The sequence below is a fragment of the Pseudorasbora parva genome, chromosome 16, assembly GCF_024679245.1.
Source record: "Pseudorasbora parva isolate DD20220531a chromosome 16, ASM2467924v1, whole genome shotgun sequence".
NCBI classification, from domain to species: Eukaryota; Metazoa; Chordata; class Actinopteri; order Cypriniformes; family Gobionidae; genus Pseudorasbora; species Pseudorasbora parva.
In genome coordinates this window covers 19,042,202-19,065,474 of record NC_090187.1, presented here as the reverse complement: position 1 = coordinate 19,065,474, position 23,273 = coordinate 19,042,202, and the positions used below count along the sequence as shown (strand labels likewise).

Below are 23,273 nucleotides of genomic sequence, written 5' to 3'. Positions count from 1 at the left end.
GATACACTTGCTCATTATATACATTTAGTATTTTTTTAAACAGCATGAGTGATAAAGATTAACTCAATGGCTTTTTTAAATGTATTAATAATACATTATTGTTTGATGGCATTTATACCGCTAAGCATCCGCTAATTTCTGAGCTTGTTTATGATAATCCAAATGTGGTATTTCCAGTTCATTTTGATTTGGCTGTAAATAAACCGCGCGAGGCGTCTGGTAAAGTGCGCATGGCTGCGTCGTCACACACGTTTCACTCTGTCTATGGTTTCACTTTGCAAACAATTGTTGTTTGAAGTGTAGTCCGTTGCACATGTTTTTGCACTTCTTCTGCTGACTGATTGCAGACTGAGCAGTTGATTGAAGTAGGAAATGTAGCCTATCAGTTTCTCAGTCAGTGTTGATTCACTCAGTGTTGTAGTTTTTATTCCGATTGTATTACACATCCATTCATGAGAATAGATCGGGTCACTCGCACCGGTGCGCCTAAATATTTTTTCACAGTCGCACGCAGTAATTTTAAGGCGTAAATGCGCCCAAAATGGGCGTTATGTAGAGCCCTGGGTTACCATAAAACTTGAGTACAAGTAACTCAATTTCAAAAGTTCAGCCAACTTACATATATAAGTTGGGGTTTGTAAGCAGAACTCAAACAAAATAGTTATTTTAACTAGTTCTTTTAATGTCTACTTGTTCATTTTACTAGAAGAATGTGTGGAAACTGATTGCCTTAAAAATCTCAAGTAAGCTGAACTTAACACTCAATTAAGTAAGCTTAATTGTATCAAGTTGATCTTACTTAAACCATTCAAGGACATCATTCTATCTGTGAGCTGAGGAAGTGTACTCCCAGAATGCATTGCAGCATGAATAAATTAATCACAGGGCAATCGTAACTCCGTTTTATTATTTTTGGCTTTATTTTACCATTTTATTTGCTGTCTTTTGTAAGTATAACCCCAATAATGACAGCAAATGAACTTGTAATGGTCTTATTAAGTGTAAAAAAAAAAAAAAAAAATGTTACCATTGTTGTGTTTTGCATGCTAAATGTTGAAGTCTGTGTGCATGGTCAGTCGTTGGATATTGTCACAAATATAGAGGCATTATATCAACACAATTAAAAATTTGCCAAAAGTATTAGCAATAAAATGTGAAAAGATCCTTAATTGGTATTATATATATATATATATATATATATATATATATATATATATATATATATATATATATATATATATATATATATATATATATATATATATATATATATATATATATATCACTCTCTCTCTCCCTCTCTCTCTCTCACTCTCACTCTCTCTCTCACTCTCACTCACTCTCTCACTCTCTCTCTCTCTCAGGAAGTGACCACACAGCCAGGAATGGGTTTTGACCCTCTCCCTCCTTTGGATTCCCTTGTGTCTTACACCAGACCAGAAAGGTACCTTAATAACGGGTTTATATATGCATATAAATGAACAAATATACATGGGTTTATAACCTCTATGAATGACACATTTAAATGTTTCTCTCTCTCTCTGCCACTGTTTTAATACGTGGGTTGGAGATTTGAAATAAAATTCACGTTTAGAATATAGTTATTTTTGCTGGAAATTCTTTCAGGTTTTTGAAATCATATTACATTATCATGTTTTTTTCTATTATTGTTAGGTAATAAGTGATAAGCACTAATGTATAATCTATGCACTACTAAATATTTTGCTCTATTACACAGGTCATCCTACATATAAACAAAATGTCTACAGATTAGCATTCCATCAGGAATAGTAGTTTAAGAAAATGGCAGAATGATTATCATCAATTAGCTTATTTAAATTGATAGACTTAAGTAATCTAACAAATTCTAACAGCATTGCTTGCTAGTAAATAAAATGCATCAGGTTTAACCAACAGGTTTTATTTTAAAAACATATTTTGACTTTTCATTCTGATTTATTAAAATATGTCTGATTTCAGGCAGAACACGGGGGCCTCAAATGAAAGCACATTGTCTTTGTTTTTCCGTTCACTGCTACCCAACTTCAACCTGCAGGTGAGTGAATGTGTGTATCCACAGTATGTGTATTATACACAGTAAGTGAATATCCACAGTATGTCAAGCAGAACTTGTTTTGAACAGAAACACTTATATCATGCTCAATTTGCGATCTAGCTATTTTTCAGTCAGCTGGTGAGGTTGTGTACTCTAAGGATGAGTTTTAGGGTAGCGCTGCGTAGCTACTGGTCCGACAGTGGAAACGCAATTGATTTTGACCTCGTGCTTGAGGTCCGAGACTATTTGTTAGCCCTGACTCGCACTTGCCTAAAAGTAGCCAAGTGAATGAAAACTGTGTTGCAGGCCTGCGTCGCAAAGCTAATGTAAAAAAAAAAAAAATTTTTGTATGTGTGTATGTTATTGTAAGTTATTTTATTTGTTTACCTGCCCAGGGACAGCAGATGTAAATTAGCTGTTAGCTAACTCTGGTGCAATTACTATTAATTGTGCATTGTCCCTGTAAAAATAAACAATAAAATAAATAAACAAATAAATAAACATTGTATAAGTCCCTTTGACTTCTGCTCCTGAATCAGTTAGTAATATATGGAGGGGCTGTACCATGTAAGGATTTAAAACAAAAAATAAAAAAAATCTTAAAATGAATCCTAAAAGGAACTGGTGCAACGATGTTAATACCAGGTTAATGGGGTAATATAATCATATTTGTGAGTGGCTGTCACTAGCCTTGCGGCCGCATTTTGGATTTACTGTAATTTGTCCAAGATTTTAGTTTGAACACCATAATAAAGTAGTCTAATCTTGAGAAAATAAATGCATGAATAGCCTTTTAATGTCTTCAAATCCACATCTTTGGTTATACTTAAAATAGTTTACGGAAAAGGCTTAACAAACTATTGCATAGATAAGCTATATTAAGCCTACAGTACACATCAGTATCTCTTTCCTTTGTGCTTAATGTGAAGCTGAAGCGTTGCCTTTGCACGTGTGCTCGCTATGACTCCCTGTTGCTTCGAGCACATCATTCTGCGCACGGGATGTGCATTAGCGCATGCGCGCTTTGTGCTGCCTATTGAAGTATTTCATATTATTAAATACTTTAGCACAATAAAAGATTATCATTTCTTTTTTCAGTCCGGTGTATCTTATGTTACTATTTTTGTCTTGTTTAGTTTAAATACATAAACATTCTTAAAGCAATATGCATTTACTAGATAGATAAGTAAAATGACATTTGATATTTTTTCTTGTTTTGTTGAAAATAAAATCCAATTTGTTTTTGCTTAAAGGGTAATTAACCCCCTGTTCACAGCCTGACTCCGCCCTCTGGCAATATTTGAAAAATGCTGCAAAAGTGGGCAGAGCCCAGCGGAGACAGAGGGGACGAGACGAGGGCGGGGCTGGGGGGGGGGGGGGGGGGGGGGGGGTCTGTGCACCTGAGACCCGCAGTGACAACTTGTTTGACAGTTGTCAGACTCGCAAAGATGGATAGTAACTGGAGTGAGGACATCAGCTTTGCAACAGAGCGGTCATCTAAAGTAGCCTAGAGGACTTTTCTCTACCACCTTCACCTGAAGTGGAGGAGGGTGAAATGTCTGTAGACACAGAGCCTTATCAATCGAGCCGCTGGCTCAAACTGCGTTAACTCCCGATGCCTACGATGCTTTCATTCATTCATTAATGCTAGCGAAGCAGCAGCGCAAGAGAGAATGAGATCACTAACTAATCTATGAACACTGAACAGCCATATCCTTATACTGAATGCCACTAAAAAAGCGCAGGACCAATAAGTTCAAACCTAATAGCCTATTACAACAGATTTCCTCATATTAAATATTCCTCATGCATTAAATAAAAGTTAGACTACATACGCCAGCAGTCTAGCACGTTACGGATTTGTTGTTCGTTACCACGGCAACCATTTGCGTGTCAGGGTTTGTTTGAAAGCGTCTGAAGTATGAAAATTATCTGTAGACATGACGGGTGGCAAACATATCAGAAGAAAAGCTTAACATGTACTTACAACTGCATTATTTATCTGTATTTTCTTCATTAGGATGTTAAAAGCAAGTGAAGAGAACGTTTCATTCATAATGTTTCTACTTCATTTAACATGAGCGCTCATACTGGACTGAAGCCGTTCTCATCATGTGATCACGGAAAACATTTCTTAGGGCGTGGTGAGCTCGTGCCAGGGGCGTGGATAGTGAGCCGTTGGAAGTACCATCCTACGTCACGAAGTACCACAACGTCCAATATGAAAATTCAACTGCTGTAGCCACCGTTCAACCTTAAGAGGGCAGCACTAAGACGTTTTTACACCATATATTATAATATTAAAACACTTTATACCCAAATGTCAAAATATTTACTCTAATCAATAAACAGCATTAATAAAGCCCCAGTCTTACAGATCATAAACTAAAAAAAGTTGGTTTAGGGTTTAGTTACCCTTTAAAACAAGCTAAATGATTTGCCAATGAAGTAAGAAAAATATTGTTTCTGATTGAAATCTTGTTTCTTGTTTTTGTCCCAAACAGAAAGAAGATTATTTCCGTCACCCGATTGGCAGATCATTTTGCTTGTTTTAAGCACAAACTCACTTAATTTTGATTTATATTTGGACTGAAAACAAGAAACAAATTCCAAATAAGAAGATCATTTTTTCAGTGTAGTCAAATCTTTTGATAATTTAAAACATAATAGGCCTTTGTAATGTGCCTTTGTTTATTCAAAATAAATAAATAAACTACAAAAAATATATTTATATACAGGACTGAAAAAGAAATGATAATCTTTTATTGAGCAATAGTATTATAATATGAAAGACTTCAATATAGAGCAGCACAAAGCGCGCATGCGCTAATACGCATCCTGTGCAAATGATGTGCTTGAAGCAACATGGAGTCATATTGCGCACAGGTGCAGAGGCAAAGCTTACGCTTCACACCATTAAACCATAGACAGTAAAAGAAACACACAAGGGAAAGAGATATTGATGTGTACTGTAGGCTTAATATAGCTTATCTATGCAATAGTTTGTTAAGCCTTTTCTGTAAACTATTTTAAGTATAATAACAGAAATATTGAGTCATCATTTAGTTGACTGTCATAACCCGACGCCGTAGCAGAGGGAGGGAAGAGTTTACGTGAACTTGAATTCATCAACTTTAATATTCATCTGTACTTCACATTAAACTATGAAAAAACTTACGATAACTGTGTGTAAAGGCTTGAACTTTCATATACATATCCGTGTCATTTCACAATGCCATCATTAATACACATCATCATTGTTTCAAAGGACCATGTCACCACTTTAGTTGAGGGGCCACAAACATGATGAAGTCATGAGAAGCTAATGCTTAGTTAATGATGACTACTGTATTATAATGTCAACAGAATTCATGTGCTATCTGCTGAGCCTGTGGCCAGTTTTGGGGTCTGACCATTTACCTGCAGGCTACTATGAAGAAGAAAGAAATGAACATGCCTAACTCAGAGATCATGATTAATAAAAAACTTTAGTTAATCACATTAGTTTATATAACTTACTGGTCTAGCCTGAGCATAAGGTAACGTTGATTTTCGAATGTTCCTTTAATAATTCACAAGTTCACACTTACATTACACAACTAGAGTAAGTATTATTATTATTTTCATTTATTTGTTTATTTTAATGGATCCGATAGCTTGAAAGTCTATGTAATCAGCCTTCCTGGGGTCCATTCTAAAATGTTACATTGCAACTACAGCAACAACATTACATCATAGTAGGTAAAATATACACAAATTACATAAATAAATTCAAACATACATAAATTCTGGTTTCGAAAGTAGTCTTACATGCATGAATTAGACCAATTTTTAAACATAGAGAACATCATGATCATGAGTAATAAACCATAATGTAGGATGATTTACTCACCTTAGTTAATGTTTTAATTAAGGTGTTGTTTATCCATGTCATGAATGAAAGACGTTGAATTCCTGTTAGTTCCTGATGATTTGAGATATTTATGCATGTAGTAATGCATAAGTCATGCATTAATTAATGCATGAATTCATGATAATTCATGTACCCTTACCGCAAAGTGTTACCAATTTTTTTTCTTTAATTTAAGCCTCAAAACACAATAGATATGCGACCACAAGACTAGACTAATTGGTGTGGTTGCCTAGAGTTTTTGCTTCAAACTTGTGTGAGAATTGTTGAGCCTGCTAATTCACATAATACAATACATTGATTTGTGTAATACATTGAGGCATGAACGATCATAAATATTACAGTTTCACACCTGAGAGAACAAAAGACCCGCATAATGAGCTGCATAATAAAAGAGCTTCAGGTATGTGACTGAGACGGAGCTAAGCAACAGGACAAAGGAAATATATGTTGTTGTAGTTAATTTAGAATATAGTCAACAAAGGCACATTACAAAGGCCTATTATATTTTAACCCCTTATCAGTCACCCTACATTTTGGCAAGGGAGTGCAAAATGACATATCCAAAATAAAATTGTTGCTGCTAATGAGTCCTTCTGACTATATACAAATCAAAGGTATCATTTGAAAGCTGACACTTGACAGTTTACTAGGAAAGACTCGTAATTACTCTAAAAATTACTAGTAGAGAGATAAATAAGCTAAAACACAATGGATTTAAAAAAAAAAAAAAGTTATCTGTTTATTAAAAAGAAAAATACACAAGGCAGAAATATATACGGACCTGGAAACAGGAAACACATGCAAACTAAAGCCACATGTCTTGTAAATGTATGTTTCAAATTTGAAGTTGATACAAGCAAAAATTACTTTTTTACCAGCATTTAGTTCTGCGTATGTCTAGGCACCTTTCCAAAAAGGCCACTTGGAGACTCCAAAGGGACACGTGGTAACCACCTTTTACCAAGAGGTATAACACGTTTGTTTGATCATTTCCACATATTTTCTCATTAAATATGACAAAGCACAATTTATATATTTGCTCTGGTATATTTTCCATCCCTAAATGTTATAAAGTTGCATGCATGTGCAATTTTTTAAAGAGCTCCAAAAGAACACAAAAGTGATCACTTGGTAATGTATAAGACGTTTACCAAAGTCTTCGATTGTTCACTTCGATTTATTTAAAGGTTTAGAATAATGACACAGTGTCCCCGCAGAGTCTTAAAAAGTCTTAAATTTCAAAATCAAAATGTAAGGCCTTAAAAAGTCTTAAATTCGCGGAAGCATTGCGTTCTAGGTCTTAAATAATGTTAAACAGGTCTTAATTTTCCTAAGTCTATGTAACGTTACCTCATTGAAATGCTCTCGCCTCCCGCAACACGCGCGCACGTGTGTGTGTTTTTTCCGTGGTGTTTGTTGTTCTTTCTTTCGCTAGACAAACTATTGTTCGCTCTATTACAACTACAAATTAGACAAGCATGCCACTTATATTGCAGCCAATCAGCTTTCGTGTTATTGGCACGAGCCTCTTTCTGATCGTACCCCACAGACGCATAAAACAGATTTTATTCTTCAGCTGAGTCTGATGGTTCTTGTAGTTCACTTTGAGTGAACTCTTGATATTTCTAACTGATTTGATCCTGCTGATCTGAGTGATCTGTTGGGTTTGTATTTAATCAGCATATCTGCAATGTATTGAGGTCCTAGGTCATTGAGAGATTTATAAACAAGTAGTACTTTAAAATCGATCCTAGATGTAACTGGAAGCCAGTGTAAAGACCTGAGGACTGGTGTGATATGGTCATATTTTCTGGTTCTGCTCAGAATCCTGGCAGCAGCGTTCTGTATGAGCTGCAGCTGTCTAATGTTCCTTTTGGGAAGGCCGGTGAGAAGGCCATTACAATAGTCCACCCTACTGGTGATGAAAGCATGAACAAGTTTCTCTAGAGGCATCTTTACACAGCCGAGTTAAGGCGGGTCTAACGCGGGTCTGTGTCTGCTCAAAATTCTGTGTAAAGACGCAATGCCGCATTAAAGCAGACTTAAAATATGCCAGGTCTGACCCACCTCGGCCCCTAGTATCAAAGGCGACATAGAAGCGGTTTTGATTCAGTGTAAATGAACGCGAACTTGTGCCGCCTTAAACTACATCATTGTCATGACAACCACCTGTCAGCCAGCTCACTAGGCGCGAGAATCAAGAAGCAGCAAGGAGACAAACCATCTAGGAATTCAAGTAAATGCTTTCTGTACTCACATCGTCAAGCTAACCACTGTAGTGTTCGCCGTTTGTAATCTTCCTTTGAAGAGACTGGCAAATCAACGCACTGCAACATTTCCCCTCAGAAACAGTAAATGCTTAACCCAGTCGGCGTCACTGCAACCCAGAATTATAATCTCTTGAAGAGAACGATATTTTATATTAGATTTGATATTTTCTGATATATTCTATCTGCTGTCCTACATTTCGTTAAAATAGACTGAAGTTTGAATTTTTCCCTTAGGCATAGTGCAGCCTAACAACTTGAAATAGGCTATAGCTACTTAATCATTATGGTTGTAGGCTAATTTGTCTATAAGCAACATTGTAGAATATTTGAGTTTATTTAAAGTTGTGTATTTTTTAATTATCATTATTATTAGGCTATGTGCATATTTATTTAGAACATTTAGCTTATTACCGTTCGTGACCCATCGGGTTGTAGCCTAACTGCCAGAGAAGGGCTAAATTTAATTTGCATGGTGGTAGTTTTTACCATTTCGTTATTTTGGCTCAAAAAAATCGTTTTTTTTTTTTTTTTGTGTGGAAATATTAACTGAATTTAGAAATGCTTTTAAACAATTTTTATTAGCCTAATAATAAAAAAATGAATTAAGACAGCGTTTGGAAATTTTGAAGTGCATAAACAATATTCCCAGAATCTTTGTTGTTATTGTGACATAAAAGTAGAAAATGTATAGTTTATAATTATGTATATCACCTAGGCTATCTGTATCATATGGCAAAAAATTACAGAGTGAGTTGTTCCCGCTGTCATGAAGGAACAAAATGCGTCGGCGCTTAATTTCGTTGGACAAAAGGTTAAAGAAAACTATAATGTCATAGTTAGGCTATGTTTAAATATTAGCCTATAACATTATTTTTTAATTAAATAGCCTAACTCTCTGTAGGCTATAGGCCTATTTAATAAGGACGCGAACAAAAATCGTCGGTAATGGATTGACGTGTGTAACGTTTTTCTGTTTACAATTAGACAGAATTGTCAAATATTCGGGTTCATGTTATACGAGCTGAGAACTAAACTTCGTTTTGGGGAAATATTACAATCCTGACCACTTTTACAGTCTATGGGCTCAGAGAGATGGGGTAGCCTATGCAGCCTGGTGCTATAATGGAGATTCCAGATCGCTCTTCTTTGGTCAGAACCACGGAGAACAACCACGGACAGGTCCGTCCTATGCACCGAAACAGCAGCGAGTGCAGACACAGAGCGACCAGAGAAACTGAGGAGCGACTGCAGTAGGTTATAGTGTTTGTGCAAAACAGCAGAAAAACTGCAGAAAAAGAGCGGGTGTTGAAACCTGTCGCCGAGAAAAGAGTGGGTGTATCCCCCACGGATGCGACGCCCCTGTAGCCTAGTCTACATGTTGTGAATGCTCTAAAGTGACTTTGTTTCTTTGAAAAAAACTTTGGACCACTTTTAATATGCGGTATTCTACCCGTAATAATGTAGGCTATACTTTCTTTATAGCGTTGTCAATCAGGTACAATTTTATTAACAAATATAAAATAACTATACCGTAGCCTACAATAGAAGAATTGCAGAAGTACAGTAGACCTACAGAATTATGCCAAACATTAAAAGCGCTTTATAGAAGGCAGAAAAAAATGATTTAAAATTCGTATTTTTATTTTAGGTCTATTTTTATACATTTGTATTATTTGTTTTAAATTAATTTATAACACTTTGTTAAAACGGTAGTTTTAAATAATGTTCAACGCATTGTGACCCGCGATTTTAATTCCTGTGTAAATGCATTTATGCCGCTTCAGAGAAGGATTAAACGGTCTGTGTAAATGCACGTTTTTGGGATTTTATGCCGCTTCAGAATCGGTTTCTGTGCCGCGTTTGCTGTGTAAAGATGCCTTAGGTCTTGCCTGGAAACAAAGCATCTAATTCTTGCAATATTTTTCAGATGATAGTATGCTGATTTAGTTATTGCTTTGACATGACTACTGAAACTCAGGTCTGACTCCAAAATCACTCCAAGATTCCTGACTTTATTTTTTGTTATCAGGCCTTTAGCCTCAAGATATGCTTTCACCTTGAGAATTTCATCTTGGTTTCCAAATGTAGTGATTTCAGTTTTATCTTTGTTTAACTGAAGATAGTTTTGGCACATACAGTTGTTAAAGCTACACTGTGTAACTTTTTTAGTTTATTCTTAGCTAAAATCACTTAGTTCTTTCAAAAATATATGTGCTCATTAATGTATATTTACTTCTTTCAAGTAATAATGCATTCTCATAATTTTATAATATACCATTGAAAATACATAAGTGTTGAGGGTTCGGATGGCGGTCGCCATGTTGCTCCTCCATCTTGAAAGTACATTTGCCAAAGAGGGACATACCCGTAAATTCAAGCTTCGCTTTTCGCGTTTTTACACTCGATGGCACTGTGTCGAATGTGAAGAGGAGGATTGCTTGAGGCTGCTATATGATGATGGAGGATCACTCTTAAGCCCCTTTCACACTGCACGTCGGACCCGCAATATTCCTGGAACATTGCCGGGTCGCCTTCTGTGTAAAAGCAACCACGTCCCGGAATTGATTACCGAATTCGACCCCGGTCGGGGACCTAGTAACATTGCGGGATTTGTATCAGAGTCGCCAAGGAAGCGGAAAAGAGAATTAAGACGGCAACGCCACAGGCAAATCAACAAGACAAAAAAGTAAATACTGGAGTGGCCTTTCCAAGATGGAAAGAGCTCATGAGGAGCAACGATTTTAAAAAGAACGCCGACATTGCCTGCTTTCTTCTCGACAGGTAATATTAATTCAGCCTATTTGTGTATATTGGAAGTTTTATTGTTGCTTGGCTAATTATATCATGGTGTGCTGTGCATAACACTAGAACGACGTCTAGGATAGTTTTCCTCGCGTCAATGATGAAAAAGTATTGTTTACCTTATAACATAAATCCGTGTTCTATGACGGATAACATGAGATTAATATTTTAATTGCATTATAATTTGTTTGCCTTACGCTAGTGGTGTTGTACAATATACAGAATAATGATAGCACTGATAAAAGTTACTTAACTAAGAGCTTGCATTCGTCTGGGAACCTGATAGCTGATGTTAGCAATGAACTGGTTATTATTCAGTTCTATTATTCATTTTACATAGATTAACTTGATCATAGATCATTTGGTAAATTAAATAACTGCAAATTATAATAGTTTTCAAAAATTACCTCATCACTTGAGTTGACGCAACACTCACCGAAGAGGTCGAACTGAAAGCCATGACTAAATCGGCCACCGTAGGAGTTGAAACGAAATCGAAATTGAGAGGAGCAGAAACAATTATTCACTGGATGGTCATATACCTTTTCACCACTAGATGGGAGAAAATATCACACAGTGTAGCTTTAACTTCATCAATGCATTTGCACAGGGAGTCAATGGGGCTGTCATCATTAGGTGATAGTGCTAAGTAGAGCTGGGTGTCATCAGCATAGCTGTGGTAAGCAATATTGTTCTTTTTCATTATTTGGCTCAGTGGCAGCATATACAGGTTAAACAGGAGTGGTGCTAGAATTGACCCTTGTGGGACTCCGCATGTCATGGACGTCCACTTAGACTTATGGTCACCTATACTCACATAATAGCCTCTCCCTTCTAAGTATGATCTGAACCATTTGAGGACCATCCCAGAAAGCCCGACCCAGTTTTTCAGCCTGCTAAGAAGTATGTTAATCCAGGTGGATGCTGCACATTGGTGGTGGTTGAGGAGATACCCCCCTTCAATGTAAAGCGCTTTGAGTGCCTTGAAAAGCGCTATATAAATCGAACGCATTATTATTATTATTATGTTGTGGTCAACAGTGTCGAATGCAGCACTGAGGTCGAGTAGAACCAGAATTGATGTTTTGCCTGTATCAGTATTTAAGCGAATATCATTTATAATCTTTATGAGCGCTGTCTCTGTGCTGTGATGCGGTCGGAAACCAGATTGAAAATTGTCAAAGAATCCAAAATTGAAAATGTTTGAGTTTAAGAATTCGTTCAGTTGATTGAAAACAACTTTTTCAATGATTTTGCCTATGAAGGGAAGATTTGAGATTGGTCTGTAGTAGGGCTGCACGATTAATCGAAATCGAACCGCAATCGCGATTTGGCTTGTGTGCGATTATGAAAGCTCAAAGGCTGCGATTTAAATTAAATAAATAAATGCCCAGTGTGTTGGCGAAGAGCGGCTCTGTGATCAACGCTGCTCCGTCTGAAAGACTGCGAGTTTGAGTCGTTTATAATGTGCGTTTGAAAAAGCAACACAAGTGAAACATCTTCATAAACTAGTGAAGCAAAAGACAGCGTTTAATAACATGTTTTACCTCACTTCATATCGTCAGTCGAGTGTTTGTGAGCTGATGTGGCTTCTCATAGAGTGAGGCAGACGATGCGTTATTTTATAGTATTCTATGTCAATCAGCACTGCATTATAATACACTTTATTACTATGGAAATACCTTTGACGTCTTGAAGAACTCAAATACACCACATTTTGCTGCAGTTGTGTTTATTGTCGTCATCTTTAATCAAAGCGTCTCTATAGCTGTGTCCCAAAGTGAAGGGTGCGCACTTCGAAGGCCATGCACTTCGAAGGCCAGACCAGGCCACGCCTTCAAAGTGCACGAAGCGGCACGAAGGGCGAACCGAGGGACAAGGTTGCCAGGTCTGAATAATAAAACCCCTCCAATTGTTATTCAAAATTATCGGAATCACAGCCAGAATGGGCCAAAATATCCCAAAATGCGGGGCGCGGGCAGTAGAAATATTGCTTAAGTAAAGACAACTTAACCTGTGGACTATAGGCTACAAACACCCCAAAGCAACAGTAGCATAAATGCAGCCCCATTCCAGACTTGGCAACAATGAACCAAAGCGCCGTTAATGGACTAGCAGGTTCTGACAACTGACAGCGGACGTTCGTGAGGAGATTTTAAAAGAGAAATGGAGCATATACTACTACTTATAGAAGGCTATAGAAAAACCACTTCTCTTTAATTTAGCCTACGTTTGAAGTTAACGAAAATGAACAATAGACAGCAGTTCGTTTAATTTACAAATAACTTGCATAAAAAATAATAAGCTAGCCATTTAAATTGTTCTGTGTCGGATTCAGCCTTTGGAGGATCGATGTTTCGTTGACCGTCGTCAGTGAACATTCATTCATTCATTCATTTATATTAAAAAAAACTTTATTTTAGCATCTAAGTCAGCAGTTTTCGTTTGTTTGTATTTTTTCTTATAATTCTGAGTGACAGATGTCACATTTGATTTAGCCTATTTTTCTGTGATATTTGTTTTAGCTACGGTGTTAACATAGGCAGCCTAGGCTGTAAGAAAAATAAATGATTGCACGGACAATTCCTATCCAGTGTCTCTCTTTCTGTAAGGGAAATTTAAAAGATGGATTCTGGAAACAATCTAAATTTAGCTGGATCAGTCGGGTCGGGAATAAAATAATTTATAGCGGGTGAGCACGGAGTGAATTTTGCGCGAGCGGAATGGTGCGGTGCGGAATAGCGGGAGCAGGACGAAAATACAGCCCCACGCAGATTATATTTTGAAGGCTATTTAAAGAAAGTGTATGGGAAAAAAAGAAACAGAGAAAAGGGTGATAATGGACTGATTCCTCTTCTTGAGATAATGGTTGAGAAATAAATAGCATTTAAAAATTGGGAAATTAAAGTTTATCTTGCTCATGGCAGGGAACTGGGAACTGTGTGAATGCACTAACGTTGAACGTTTTTATTTACTTCTAGCGCTTGCGCTGTTGTGTTCAATAGTACCCAGGCTACACTTGAGTTACTGACCGCTACCGTCTTTAACTGGAATCTGATCGAGTGCCGCGGGAATGCGGACCAGTCAAATCCTGTAGTCACCAGTGTGCTATGAATTCTGGGATAGGGAAGGCTGCGAAGTTATGGGAAGGTCCCATCTGCTGTACCCTTCCTTTGCCTGAGAACCGAAGGGCGCATTTTGAAGTCGCTCATGAAATGTGGCCTTCGAAGTGCGCGCACTTCACTTTGGGACACAGCTTATCTTCTGTTTACAGAATGTCATTACTTCTCTGAGGCAAATGTTGGCGTTTTCCGCTCAAGGGCGCCCTCTAGCTTTCAGTATGAATTAAAAACTTTGGATAATCAATAATAAGAAAAAATTATACTTAATACATTTTAAAACTTAATAAACTTAAAAAATTATAAATTTATTGGACAATCCATGTTTTTCTTCAATGTACATGAGTTTATCCCCCCACAGTGGATGCACAAGAGGTTAATTTTTCATATTAAAGACAGACTTTAAGAAATTGAAATCACAGATAAACCACACACACACACACACACACACACACACACACACACACACACACACACACACACACACACACACACACACACACATATATCTTTTATTTTATTTTTTTACAGTAACTCCTTAGGCTTAGACCTTTCTAATGTTTTTAGTTATAGGCTGTCTGCATATTAATAGGTAACCCAGCAGTTTTTTTTTGTAAAATACGTTTTCTGTAAAATATTACAAAAATAATAATAATTAGTATTAGTATTATATTGTTATATTTATTCTGACATACTCTTTTTATTTGTAATTATGAAAATGTTATTGTAATGGTAATACTTCTTATTTTTTAAAATATTTTTGCAGTAATAATAATCATAATTATTATTATTAGTCACATTAATATAAAAACACAAAATGTTATATACGCACACTTTACATTTGTAAAAAAAAAATATTATAACAATAATCGCATTTTAAATCGCAATTTTATCCAGAATAATCGCAATAATATATTTTCCCCAAATCATGCAGCCCTAGTCTGTAGTTGCTCAGTATGGAGTTATCCAGATTTCTCTTTTTCAGAAGAGGCTTAACTATTGCAGTTTTAAGGGCGGTTGGAAAAGTCCCACAGAGAAGTTAGGAGTTCACCACTTCTGCTTCCAAACAGTTAAACACACTTTTGAAAAAAGAAGTGGGGAGTGCGTCAAGGGTGCAGGTTGATGTTTTAAGATGCTGTACTGTGTACAGCATTTACTGTGTACAGCATTACTGTAACACAATACACAGATATTCTAGAGACAAATATTCACCAAATGACACTTGCTTACATTGAAAGACATCTTTAAAAAGAGCATCAACACCCCCACCTCTCCTAACTGCTCTGCAAACACTCATAAAAGTAAAGTTAGGAGGGGCTGCTTCATTTAGGACTGTTGCACTACAGTTTTCTTCTAACCACGTTTCATTTAGAAGCAAAAAATCTAGATTGTTTGTGGTTATTAAGTCACTGACTAGAAATGATTTGTTCTTAAGTGAACAGATGTTTAAAAGTGCTAACTTAACAGTATTCATTTTTTCACCCACATTAGTCTTAGTTTGACAAGTGACAGGCAGCAGATTATATTGGTTTGTTAAACGGCTTGACAAGGCCTTAGACTTTCTTTCACGTAACAGAACAGAGATAAAGTTCCCACTTGTTTTGTAAACATTTGATAAAGTTACTGTTATCATAGTGGGGACCCAAAACCCATCACTGAGAGCTGGAATCAGATGTTTTTGGTTCACCTACAACAGATGGAGGATGGTATGGGCCCTGGCGTTGTGACCGAAGAAATCTCACTGGAGGAGGGGCAGCTGGGCCCACAGGCTTTGGTGGTTGTGGAGCTCGACGCTTTTTGGTTGACATCTGGGGGCTTGCAGCAATTGTGTGATAGTCTAGTTCCAACAAAAATTAGTTCCTCCATTTTCTCTGAGTAGCCCAGATGCGGGGATGCTGGAGAGAGGAATGACATGTCCGGTGAGAGGGGCTGTTGCTCTGGTGTTATCGGAAGCTGAAGTATGTTGTCCTGGCTTTGCTGTCCATTTTCAAGAAAGTCATCTTTGGGTGCTGAATCTTGGAACAGTTCTAATCCATCACAGTCCGTCTGTGGTGAGCTCTGTGGGCAGGGCTCAGCTGGGAGTGTGTCCTTGAGCAATTGTTGTGGCTGCATGGTTTTATCATTGTCCTTTTGGGATGTGTCAACCGAATGTCCATTCAGGAGCTGAAATGAAGTCCAGTGGTCATCCATACTCAAGTTGAGTGGGTTAAAACACACAGCTGAAGGATGATGAAGGGAAAAATAAATATTGTCCTTTAGCACTTGCACCAAGTTTGTTTGGATGGAGGCCATTTGATGTAAACAGTTGTCTCTGACTCCAGAAGAGATTGAAGTTATCAATGAAGTTCACTCCATTTATGTTAGTTTTTTTGCAGCCATGTAGTAAGCCCAAGCAACCTTGAGAACCTATTTGTTCCTCTTGCTGACAGTCCACTGATGAACGGCTGAACTTTCAGTTTTCTAAGTGTTTCAAAAAGTTCGTTGAAGTCCGACTTCATGAGTTTTGACTGCTCTCTCTGAATATCGTTCTTCCCCACATGAATGATTAGTTGATTTGCAGTCTTATGTTTCATCAGAATGTTCTCAATTTCCCTGTTTACATCAGAAATGGTTGCTTGTGGAAGGCAGCATGTAGTTGTATCTCTGCTGCGAATGTTTCTGACTGTAGAGTCACCCACTATCAGAGTCCTTGGCTCGGCTGCTCTCTGAGCTGAGCGACGCTGTCTGCTCGACCTTGAGCGCCTGTTAGCATTAGTGTTAGCTGTGGGCTGATGCAATCTGTGTTCGATCATATTCATCACGTTTGGGGATTCCTCACCCACATTCATTAATACTTCAAATCTGTTTTCGAGATGTATCGATGGTGGTCGGAAACTAGTGTTTGCAATCCTTGTGTCTGGGGTAGAGCATGCAACAACAGCAATATATGAAGCTCGTGACAATCTGATGTCTCGAGTGCGTTTGGGTCTTGTCCCCTGTTTTTGCCATTGATTAATGTGTTGATCAGTTTCTTGTTTCTCTATCTGTTGAGTAGCACTAAATTTATGGGACTCACTGGCTGTGTGCAGAGGGCGTTCGTGATGAAGCTCTGCTGTGTGATTCGTCCGGTTTGGTGGTTCCGCAAATAACTTTGTTTCAAGAACTGCAATCCTTTGTAAAAGTCTGTGGCAGTTTGTGCAGCAAGAAGATTCCTTAGCTAGAAGAGGCATTTTCTTATCCTTTCGATAGTAGGCAGCTGTGTTTTCCCTTCCGGAATATAAGCTGATGGCAGTGTGGAGGCTGGTCGGATGAAATATTCCACTTTTTTGTAGTAATTCAGTCAACAGAGTTTCTAGTTTTATCGTTGAAGTCAAGCTTTGTTGTTTGAGCACTGTGTTGATTTTCTGAAGTTAAAATTATGAGATAAAATATAGAAGCGATTAGGGCTGGGCGATATGGCCAAAATTTCATATCCCGATAACGATATACATAACGATATAGCAATTTTTCTGTTAATTCAGTTTATGAATAGTCTATACAAAATTGCAATGTGGAAATGCAGTTTGAAATTGTGGCGCTGACACTGATTATGATTCTCCCTTATGATTGTTACTTGATTCACCTGCTGTTGGGGGGAGGTGTCTCGGAGGAAAATAGTATAAGGGGCGGGACGCGTGAGGAAGTTAGTTGAGTGGCGTTGAGTTAGGCTGGTCTTGATCCCTCTGGCGTTTTGTTATATTGGGAAAGTTAAGACACCTCCTTATACCGTGTGTTTTAGGTTGTATACATTCAGGAAATAAAACTACAGCCCATTGGGTGTCTGAATACCGGATTCGAGCCTCCTGTTTGCTTCTCTGGGAAAGTGCTCGGCATCACAAAATGATATACAAAACAAATAAAGGTAGTATGGACTACATTTTTATTTTATTTAGAACCTTTTTTTAAAGCAAGACTGTTGGTAAAGTTAACACCTGCCTAGGGATGTTAACCGATGACCGTTTGACCGATGGCTGACCGTATCAATGTTAACCGATCAAAGTTGTCGGTTAAAACAAATAAAAAAGTGATCTCTAAATTAGGCTATTATAGACAGTGGACGCTACTACACGCTACTACAGTTGGCCGTCTCATTCCAAAATCTTTTTGTGTGATTGAACATATCCCTCGCACTCAATTTTTCATAACTCGCCTGTTTGTACTTAATAAACCAATAAAAACATTTGGCGCGAGGTCACAGCGTTTGGGTTTGCGCGCTCACAAGGTTTGCAAAAAGTAAACACTCGAGGTTAGAGTCAGGGCAGACGACAGTATGAAGCTTGCATTTCGCTTAAGATGGGCTTACATTTGGAAATATATTACATCTTCATTTCAGTGGTAACACATAAGGTGTTGATCGTCTTTCTTTATTATTGTTAGCACTACCTCGAACTAAAGCGGCGTCTCTTCGGAGCTGTCATTTTCTTAAATGAGCCGCGGCAATGATTCAAATGAGCTTCTAACGCTGGTAAAAACGCCTTTATTTACAACGCGATCACCTTGTACCTAAACCATTTCGAAACTAAGGAGCCATTTGTCCTCTGATTACAAACAAGCTCCTCTGCGGCGCGTTTGCGGGACTCGTGTTTCGCGCTGTGGGGGATTTAAAAAAAGTGACGTGAGTGGAAGGGAGGCAGCAGCGCGTGAGTGTGTGAGAGAGCGAGAGAGAGACAGAGGGAGCGCGGCTCGCGGCTGTTATTTCAAATAGCGCAGCATGTTTTAAACTAATCGGTTAACCGGTTTCAACCGGCTAATGAGGTTCGGTGGTCGGTCAAGAAAATGTTTAGTTTTCGCCATCCCAACACCTGCCATTAAAATATTTCAATATATGGCTGTATGGTGTGCCACGTGTAAAAGCTCGTTGCAGCGTCTGTGTCTGAAGTTTGTTTTGAGCGCTTATGCCGCTTATGCGCTGGCATAATTACTCTGAGAATTACCCTGGTCTGAACCGCGTCTACTACCGTCTTCCTCCACGTTTGTTTATGTATTGCAGCGTGCATGGGCAAGCCGTGGCGTGAGATGCATCTTGAGGTAAAATTCTGCCATAAACGCCTTATCGTGGCGTAAGCGATAGAGCCTTATATAAAACGATAGACATTTTCTATCGTCCAGACGATATATTTCGTCATATCGCCCAGCCCTAGAAGCGATAGAGCAAAGTGCGGAGCAGTAAGCAAGAGCGTCCGAAAAGTAGCGAAGCAGGAAGTCAATCGATGCAATCGATGTAAACTCCGATGTCAGGCTGCGTGTTTGCTGCCTGTCAGCGCTCGCGCGAGTGTATTGAATGTTATTTCTAGGCTCATTAGCCTTAGGTTAACGTACTCTTGAACGATCAAATATACACATTATGCATATGTCTATATCCTGATTTGAGTTAAAAAGTTTGGGACGTGTCAGTAAGCACTGGATCTGTGCATTAGTAAGTTCTCAAATTGAAAGCAAACTAATATAGCGTTAGCTTAACAACAACACAGACGGGGAAAACACTTTATTTTACTGTCTATGGGAAAACAGCACTTACACTTAAAGAACACTCCAACTTTTTGGGGCTTAAAATGGGGCTTATTCAACTTTTTTTTTACATTTAGATATGTGGGGAAATGCATTTTAAGCTAAGCTAGCCAAACTAAAACAATGTATGCACTGAGACAAATGCATTTGCCCACATATCTAAATGTCTAAAGAAGTTGAATAAGCCGTATTTCTAAAAACAGTGGAGTGTTCCTCTATGTAGATATGCATCTTTGTTGTATTTATTTGTCCTATTGTCATTTGTTTATAACTATACATTTTATTACTGACCGATTACTTGATTACGTAATTACTAGAAAACTTTGTACTTATATAAAGTAATTATTGCTGTGGTTTACTTTTAAGATGTTGGTCATATTTCCCACCCCAAGCGATCGTGTTATTAAAGATAGATAGCACACAACTGAACCAGCCTTTTTTTGTAATACCAAACAAGATTCATGCATTTTGTCAGTTTTATTGCCATAATTTTGGTCAAATTTATATATATATATATATATATATATATATATATATATATATATATATATATATATATATATATATATATATATATATATATATATATATATATATATACTCTATAGTTGTCTTGGTGACACATTTACACCAGTTTACAGATTTTCTATTCAAATTTAAAGATTCATTCACATACAGCAATTTACCTTCATACCCACTATATTGTTGCCCAGATAGCACATTAACACCAGCTTACATATTTTCTATTCAAATTCAAAGAATCATTCACATACAGTGATCTACCTCCATACACACTATTGTTTCCCTTATTGAAACATTTACATTAAGGTTACCAGCTAAAGACTCAGACTGCATTCAGATACCACAAAACATTTTCTTCTCTCACAAAACTACTTGCTTTACATTATTTGCCTACTCAAAACTAGACAACAAAAACTCATTAAATGTAACGTTAGACACTTAACGTTACCAATCTAAAACAGGATCGAGACCTTCCAAAAATATATCCTCCTCTTCAAAGTCAATGCTGGATACAGCACTCTCTTCTGAATATTCCACATTTTCTCCATCACTGCTTCGCTGCAATTTTTTCCAATGCAGCAGCAGGAGAAAATAACTTCTGTCCTCGACGTGTGGATCCATAGCAGGCTAATGTTTACAGAGAGCGCTAGTGAGCAGGTGTGGGAAAACTTCTGTACGTTACAAGGGGCATGTGCGTAATTTTCCAGGAATCAAATGGTTACGCAAACAAAAATACTATGTAATGCACGCAAGATTATGCTAATCCACACATGGGCGTATTCGTCATTGCAAATGCTACTTGTTAGATGACACCACGAGACTTTCCCATTGGTGTTTTTTTTTTACCAAACAGATTTGCCTATGCATAATCATGCATCACCAGAATAGCCTGTCATCTTTCAATCTTTTCTAAAATTGCGTGGCTAGTTTCCATCAGATATTTCCTGGGCTGATCTCATTTGATTCCAGACACTCTACTAAATACATAGATGCGTCACATTTCATTGAATAATGCGCTAGATGCGGATAGTTCATTGAATAAACAGGACAGCCCCCTCGTGATTAGTAGATTTCAGGATGTAAACAACAAAGGTTCTATAGCTTTTTTTTTTTTTTTTTTACCAGTTTGCTTGTTTTTGGACACACTTACTCTGGACATCGTATACTGGACACTTCCCATGGGAAAAAGGTCGATGTCACAATTATTCTGCCAAATATTACATTTCCAAAGCACAAAAAGGCAAGAGACCTTTACTAAAAATCAAGATTCATTTACTAGATAAGTAAATTACAGAAGATATTTGTTCTTGTTTTCTAAAAAATCTAAATTTAGTGAGTTTTTGCTTAAAACAAGCAAAATGATCTGCCAATGGGGATGACAAATTATCTTATTTCGGTTTGTGACAGAAGATTTCAATCAGAAACAAGATTATTTTTCTAACCCCATTGGCAGATGTTTTAGCTTTTTTAAGCAAAAACTCACTTCATTTTGATTTTATTTTCAACAAAACAAGAAAAAAATATCTTATGTAATTTTATTTATCTAGTAAATGCATCTCCATTTGAAGGAAGAAATTTTAGGTATTTAGACTTAACAAGACAAAAATAGTAAGAAGAGCATTTTTGCAGTCTACTATTTTTAATGTTTTTTTTTTTTTTAAAGAAGTCTCATGCTAAAAAAAAACAGTAATATTGTGACATTGAACACAATTCAGTATTCAGTAAATGCAAATAACTGAATAATTGGTAATGATGAATGTTATAAGTAAAATATTTTAGATTTAAAACAACAATGCAATGCAATTAGGATTTCAAAAAGACTATAGCGTGAATTCAGGTCATTTCAGTGGCAACTTTTTTCTGAATCATTTGATTTTGTAAACTATCCTAAACTATTGAGTTCTGGTTTATTTTTGAGACGTGTGCAATGCATGATCGCCAGCAAGTTTTAAAGTCAAGTCAACTTTATTTTTATAGCGATTTTACAATCAATCAATCAATCAATCAATCAATCAATCAATCAAACTTTATTTGTATATCACCTTCCAACAACCAAAAGGAGGACCAGGGTGCTTTACATTTAAAACAGAAGGACATCTACAATAAATAATGTATTAATACATTAAGCAAAAACCAAATGAACAGATACACAAAATACAACAATAAAATTTTAAGTGCTATAGTGCTACAGTGTAGTAAAGGCCAGTCTAAATAAATGTGTTTTTAACCTGAACTTGAACAGGGCCAGGTCTGTAAGAACACGCAGGTCTACAGGTAAAGGTCGGTAGGCACTTAAAATCTCTGATAAATAAGGTGGCGCAAGGCCATTAAGAGCTTTAAAGGCAAGCATTAAATTTTTTAAATCAAGACGGTTCCGAAACGGGGGCCAGTGGAGGGAACAGAGAACTGGGCTAATGTGGCTGTGTCTAGATGTACTGGTTAGAAGGTGAGCAGCTGCATTCTGTACCAGTTGGAGACGATGGAGTGAAGACTGTGTGATGCCAATGTAGAGTGCATTACAATGCGTGAGCTGATAAAAGCATGAATTGCCTTTTCCAGATCACTGCGGCACAGAAAAGGCTTTACTTTGGCTAAAAGGCACAGCTGGAAAAAGCTTGCTTTTACTGCAGAGTTAATTTGTTTGTTAAAATTTAGATCTCTGTCAAAAATCACCCCCAGATTCTTTATGGCATCACTAACTTGAGGGGTTGTGCTTGATGATATATTGATATATATTTTTTCAGATGAAGAAAGTTTCGTGAAACCCATTGTTTAATATCAGACAGGCAACTATGCAATGAGTCTAGAGCTGAGCCATCATTTGGAAGCACAGGCATATAGACCTGGAGGTCATCTGCATATAGGTGGAAAGAAAGATTGTGCTTAGCAATAATGGAACCAAGAGGCAACATGTACAGTGAAAATAGAACAGGGCCAAGAATGGATCCTTGTGGCGCTCCAGAGGACAGAGGAGCAGTGGACGACGAAAATTCATCGATCATAACTGAAAGCTCCTGTTGTTCAAGTAGGAGCAAAACCACTGCAGGACTGAACCCTTGAGGCCG

The 23,273-nt window shown here is 37.3% G+C and overlaps 1 protein-coding gene across 2 annotated transcripts in view; it reads left to right on the top strand.

Annotated features, from left to right (window-relative positions):
- The window catches only part of tcf25 (transcription factor 25 (basic helix-loop-helix)), a 219,385-nt gene that overhangs the window by 164,548 nt on the left and 31,564 nt on the right, over positions 1-23,273 (top strand). Inside the window, exons 16-18 of one of the 2 annotated variants that reach the window (XM_067419910.1) lie at positions 1,365-1,444; positions 1,981-2,056; positions 6,871-6,936. In XM_067419910.1, the coding sequence (XP_067276011.1) occupies positions 1,365-1,444; positions 1,981-2,056; positions 6,871-6,936 (222 nt within the window). The remainder of the gene's footprint in view (positions 1-1,364; positions 1,445-1,980; positions 2,057-6,870; positions 6,937-23,273) is intronic. The other variant, XM_067419911.1, reaches the window with a different exon arrangement.